At 34.6% G+C, this 6,805-nt stretch overlaps 1 protein-coding gene across 1 annotated transcript; it reads right to left on the bottom strand.

Moving 5' to 3' along the window:
• Positions 1-407: 407 nt before the first annotated feature.
• LOC137638763 (uncharacterized) lies at positions 408-6,547 on the bottom strand. The gene is made up of 5 exons (XM_068371113.1): positions 6,280-6,547; positions 3,642-4,385; positions 2,136-2,261; positions 1,309-1,491; positions 408-1,052 (listed from the first exon to the last, which is right to left on the bottom strand). Exons 1-5 carry the CDS (start codon positions 6,280-6,282, stop codon positions 516-518), a joined length of 1,593 nt encoding a protein of 530 aa, XP_068227214.1. The 5' UTR covers positions 6,283-6,547; the 3' UTR covers positions 408-515.
• Between the last annotated feature and the right edge of the window lie 258 nt (positions 6,548-6,805).

Raw genomic sequence — 6,805 nt, 5'->3', positions numbered from 1 at the left:
ATACAGAAAATTACATAACATCAGAAGTAAATAATACAGTTATGGTGTTGGAAATACTTTCTTATAGTTGATGTATTGTCAGAGGGGATGAGTACTGATATTTAGATAAAACATTTCTCGTGTAAAATGCAACAATTGACTTAATTGGAGACACACCCAATAAAAGTGATGCCCAGAGTTTCCAAATTTCACTTGTTTAAATTTTGAAATTATTTTAAACAAGAAAAACCGCATAACTATAGGGAAAACACCTGGGGTGTTGCAAAAATTGAATATTTTTTCCATCTTAATTTTTTGACAAAATACCACTTTTGACATCATTCATTTTGGACTTATCTAGAGATGTGGCTTTCTTCCAAAATCAGACTAACTCTTGAATTTTGGTGTAGAAAATTAAACAAAAAATATACATGACTGGTTTAGAAGTAAATTTAATTTAATCAACAAGTAATTATCAATATCACATAGTATTCTTCTATAGTTATTACAGAATTAAAACTACAAAACTCAATTTGCTAAGAGAATGAACTGCTCAACACTATCCCACAATCCACAATTCTAATATCGCTGATATTTGAACAACGAGACACCGCCCCATCCAAGATGTCGAAGCCTTCCTCGACGAATCCAGAACACTCATAGCTCACCATCTTGTTATTATCCTTCAAATAAATAATAAACTGCGCGGCCACTTCGCTTCCACATCCCCACCAACCTTCTAAGGTCCCTGCTAAGCAGGGTCTTGCAGCCTCACCGTCACCCGCTATCCCCTGACCAGGCACCAATTCTCTACCTCCCGATCCATCGTTATTTTCGTAATCGCCACATCGCACCCAAGCCCAGAGGCAGCCTTTCCGGAAGACGTCCAAGAACTTGGTGTTGAGATATGCTGGTCCTGCAGCGCCACTGCACAGGGTGGAAAACTGCCTGGCGAGAGGAGAGTCTGAACTGAAGCGTATGTACAACCTTCCGAGGGACGGAGAGCATTGCGTTCCCAATTCGAGATATGTCAGTCGCGATGAGGGATCTGTCAGTTGCATCAGTTCCTCATACTGTTATCGAATGGAAGTGGAAATGCTAAAGGTTATGGTTTGCGCGAAGCAGATATACATATACATACTTGCTTAAATTATGAAGCAAATATACAAATACATACTTGCCTAAATTATTTATCATACGCATGTCTATTTGTATACGAATAGAATTTTGTTAATATCGATTACTGATCATACAAATCAACAACAAAAAAGTATGTACATAATTCCTTTGATAGTAAGACTTCAACTTATTCATAAAATCAAGACTCACTTGAAGAATCTGGACATTGTAAGGTACACGGTTTTCGTTCATGCAACTGAAGCACAATTTGTTATCCTTTGAGATGTATATTTTAGAAGACCTTCTCCTGGCCTGATCCACGTGGACAACGTAGGCCTTGCCTTTGTCAAGCAAGCACTTTACATATTCACTTGGCCTCAGGAGTACCTCAGGCTGTCGACCAAAATAATCATTAGCTGATGACTGCAGCTCATAGTGCAACTTTTCATTGAATTCATGGCCATGGACAATTATTTCATCCTTAAACAAAGAATAAAATTCTAATATAATGACTGGTACAGAAATACAATAAAATAATAAATAGAAAGGGAAAATGTAATGAGATATTAATAAAACACACGTCTATTGTCTGATAGTCTGTTTGTAAAGACATTACGCATATTAATGGGTTCGCTATAGCAGAAAATATCAGAGAGAACCGACCTACACCCTGGAGGTTGTAACTTGCTTAAAATCAAGTTCTAATTTTACTCCTTTTTATTTCTCTGATATGGCCTCACTTGCGTTCTACTGAAATGAATGCTGCACCCTTTTAAAGCCATATACACCTGATATTTTTCCCCGAAGATTTGACGCCTAATTTCTAAAAAACTGGAAACTGCGACATTTTCTTTCATTCATAATAACCTCCTCCATTTAGCAGGTAGATTAATCTCTGTAATTATTGTAATCAGTCAGATCTCCCATTTTTTGCCATTTTCACCAACACTCCTAGCTCCCATTCATCAAGTTTTACCTAAATGATAATTAGATATATATAATTATGTAAAAAAGCTGAAGAGTTGGTATTGTCGTACCGTCAGCTTTAACGTAGAAGCCCTCTGTATGACCAGTGCAGGTATGGTAACGCTTCTATCCGCCGCTTTGCAAGACTCCAAAAGGTCGACAATCGTCTTCATTTTGACTTCTTTGCGAAGGAATCTCTGGAATCATACTGAGATATCTTTCTGACAAATACATCAGAAGTGAAACAGTATTTCACCCATCACAAAAAAAAAAAACTAATCATGCCCCGGACGTCTAAAATCAAATTTGCAGATTATTCCAAATAAACATATATGAATGACACTTTTCCAATGTTTTATTAATTTACGATAATTAGTCAATGATTCAATATATAAGTACAGTTAAGCTATTTAATTAACAGCATCATTCACATTGTTCAAATTATCATTCAAATGTCAAGAGAATCTTAATGTAAGAGGAAAGACCAAATCATAAAAACCTTCTTAACTTATTGTCAAAAGTGCTTCATGTTCCTGAATTAATGATGAACTTCACGCAACTCTTCTCAATGATCAATTTGCTAATTTTAACATGGGGCATACGAAAATTTTGCGAGTGACAACTTAAGGAGACAATTAAGCTTCAGCTCTCTAACAAGCTTTGAACTTGCGTACGCTGAGTTGCACCAGCATATAGTTTTCCACTCCCACTAAAAGTCAGTGTGCTGTTACTCAGAGGCCATTAGTTCAAACCTTGCTAATGAGGTAGAGTTTAATTATCTCATTTAACTGTCAATGGCTACATTTAATTATAATGTGAATAAAATCAGAAAAAAAAAATAACAAAAGGATTATCTTTGCTTTGAAAAACACTGTAGGAAATGTACAGAGAATATAAAATGTTTTGAGAAAAATAGAAAAATAATGCCTGTAAACCAGCAAAGCATTAAGTAACGAAATGGGAAGATATGTATGGCATGAGTTAATCTTATAAGGTTTATATATTATCCATTTTGTTTATACACCTAATATATGTATATTGTGTATGCACCAAAGTTTTTTTGTGTTTTTAAATGAAAAACATTTCCTTTGTTAAATTTTTTGCCTGACACTAAATATTTCATATGAAGTTGGCTATAAACTAAATTTTTCTTCATGATTGTAAAAATTCCTAATGTGTAAATATCTTCATGATTTCACGAAGTCCTATATATATATATATATATATATATATATATATATATATTATATGTATATATATTCATAAATATACATAACACGTATATATATTATATATTATATATATGTATGTATGTATATATATATATATATATATATATATATATATATATATATATATATAAGATTATATAATTACATATAATGTATATGCATATATAGTTATATACATATACATATATGTGCATATATACATAGATATCTATGTATGTGTGTGTATATATATATATATATATATATATATATATATATATATATATATATATATATATATATAGTACAGTATGTAAGTAGTATATATAACACATTCAAATTTATCAAGAATACTTAATGACTTACATCCTTCTCATCCTGCCTAACAATTTCTTTGTTATAGTTGATCGTCATGAAATCGGTATGCCACATCTGGAAGGATGCGTTTGTTTTCTGAGCTTGGTACAAGGACGGCAGCTCATCATCTGAGACGACGAGGATGCTATCTAACTGTTCTTTTAAGTCACTCATTATCTTATGCTTTTCCACAGCTTCGTTGACCTTTGATTGTAATTCCTCAATGACGCTCGTTAAGTCTTTTGCCTTTTTGTGGGCGTTTTTGGTTATTTCACAGACGATGTTCATGACCTTCTCCTCGAAGTCTCTGTTGCTCTTCAAGAGGTAGTCTTTCATTTCAACATATTTCTGCGTGGTGGACTCTGCCTGGTTCTGAGCTTGCTTGCAAGCTGCAAGATGCTGGGTGGTCACATCTCGAATGGATGACAATGAATGGTTGCTCGAACTGCTACTGGAACTTTTGGAATCGGTTTCATCGACACTCTGATAGGGAGAGAACCCTGAGGACAACAGAAATCTGATGTATTTCGTGAGGTCTAAAACCTGCTCGTTGATTCGGATGTCATTGATACAATCCATCTCGAATCCTTCGCGACAGAAAGGGCATCTCTTGTCATTTCTTTTGATGAGTCCCTCGATGCAGTCGGTGCAAACTGTATGGAAACACTCCAGGATGCGCGGACATCTCTTCGCCTCATTGAACTCTCTGAAGCAGACTCCGCAGTCCTTGGCCAGTGCGCTGCCATTGACCTCCTGGTTAAGCAATTAATCAATACAGTTAGTTAATGAAGTGCCAAAGACAAACATAAGTACAGATGGATACAAGAATTTCTGGCACACCTCGCTCTCAGGAAATGAACCCTGTCACACCATTACTGCATGGTGAGTAACTAAACAGCTAGTGTAGGGGGAGATGGCAGTAGTGGTGGGCGGGGCTACAAACAGGAACTCATCGTATAAGATGCACTTCCTAGGATCGAGGTGAGCCATGAATTCCTGTGTCCAATTGTACAATATCAATCTCTTGCTGAAATTTGTGCTGCTAAAAAAATTCCGTATTTCACCTCTAAAGCAAAAGGATCCAAAATACACGTGTTTATCAATTTTATCAAAGAATTACTGTACAAGTGGACTAACCTGAGGCATTACTAAACATTTACGTTTATCACTGACAATTTAACATCATTCAACTATTCTTTAGCAACTTAGCCTAAAAACAGCGGGAGGTCAATCTTTTTTTTATTCTACATTTTACAATATTGGCCTATTTAATGAAATTTTGTGAACATCTGAGGATTAGGCCTCTTATGATTACGGTATTTCGGTTTTTAAATTACAAGTAAGATTTGATATATGAAAAATTAGTTCAAACATATTTTTATCAGCATCTTGATTACAAAATTAGGCTAATTTTTCTTTTTTTTCTTTTAAAAAAAAAGTGACCGAATAAGCAATATCTATATATAAAAATAATATGCATCTCGCCATAACTCTAATTATATCTATTTTTGTGTCTTTTCCGACGCTTCAATAATAATAATTGGCTACTTAACAATAATAATTAGCTAACTAATAATAATAATTAGCTATTTAACAAGTAAACCTAAGATGTTTACTTCTCATTATTGTAATTCTCTTTAATAATATAGCCTATAACTGATATTAACTTAGTAGCTATTGGCCTAGGAAAATAAAATAATGGATTAACTGAATATGAATATTTGGCTCTAGTATCACTAATCCACTGAAATCAAAGTGGCTTAATAGCACACTCCAAAAAAAAAAAAAAAAAAAACTTTAAGATACCCAAAATTAAATTTTCTTAATTGAAATGCATCTCAATAGATTAACATGCCTAATTAATGGTTGGTTTTGAAATGCAAATCAGGCGTGCCAAATGCATGAACATTGTTTTTTTATTTCCATATAAAATAGAAGGGTTCTTTATCAATCATTTCGATATTGCATGATGTTCCAATATTATTGCATGCCACGGAATAACTACGCTTCAGAGAGAGAGAGAGAGAGAGAGAGAGAGAGAGAGAGAGAGAGAGAGAGAGAGAGAAATAGCAGTCATGTAAGTTGTCATGGATCTATTATAGCGGAATATTTTTTTTGTTTGGTCAATACTTCGATAATATCAATGCATTTATGAATTTGGGCCATATGACCCATCGCTGGGGCCGGGGAGGCCGGCGAGTCTGTTATGCACCATATGTAACTGAGGGAAAACCTCGCAGTTACGTCATAAATTAAGTTTGAAACACGATGGAAAGCAAAATGAAAGACAGAGACCGGAAACGAAGGTAGAGTATAAAAGCTCAATGTAGGTATAGCCTTGGGTTGAAGGGATGCTGTAAACAAACTTAAGCAATGACAACAGTGCACAGTAGAAAAATGCAACGACGTCCCTTACAGAGTTATATGAAATTGGAATGATAACATTTTATTATTCAATTAACGCGGAGCCCTTGATTTATCTTAAAAGTTAGATTTAAATGTAAAATATTTTACAAAACAAAATACTTGTAATTAAAGTAAAACCAGACCAACTTGGCGGGAATCCCTGTACACTAATTTAAAAATTGTCAGCTGTTGAACGTGATCCAAGACAGTTACACAAGAAAGCACTTTTCACAGCACTTACCATTCCTTATCAGGCTAAAACTGACAGCACCTCATGCCAAGCACTACGGTAAAGATGCCAAAGTAGACAACAAATATTTCCACATATCAAGCACAATGTTGCTTTTCCTACTTCTTGTTTCCTTGCATCTTCTTTCATCACTCACTTAACAAAACGACAAAAACGTCCTCTCCTTGCTTGAAAGTTATCAATTAAAACTCTGAAATCAGAGACAAAGAGAGACTAGACAGCTTTGACCTTGGATGTCGCCTACCCCTTATCATGTACCGCTGCTGCTGTTATCATTTGGTTCAAACGATGACTAGTTTCGTAATATGAGACTCAATGGGCGTTTCGAGATATATGATATGTATGATTTACAACGCAAGCAACCTAATGAGTGAAAGTATTGTGGACACAACAGGTGTAGCGCAAGTTTATATATGTGAATAAATAGTGCACATATAAGATGCTTTATTTCCAGCATAAAAGTATATTTATATGGGATGACTTAGAGTTTGAAAAAGATTAAATAAACAACAAAGTT

Source organism: Palaemon carinicauda, chromosome 3, assembly GCF_036898095.1.
Source record: "Palaemon carinicauda isolate YSFRI2023 chromosome 3, ASM3689809v2, whole genome shotgun sequence".
Classification (NCBI taxonomy): Eukaryota; Metazoa; Arthropoda; class Malacostraca; order Decapoda; family Palaemonidae; genus Palaemon; species Palaemon carinicauda.
This window is presented reverse-complemented; position numbering and strand designations above follow the sequence as displayed.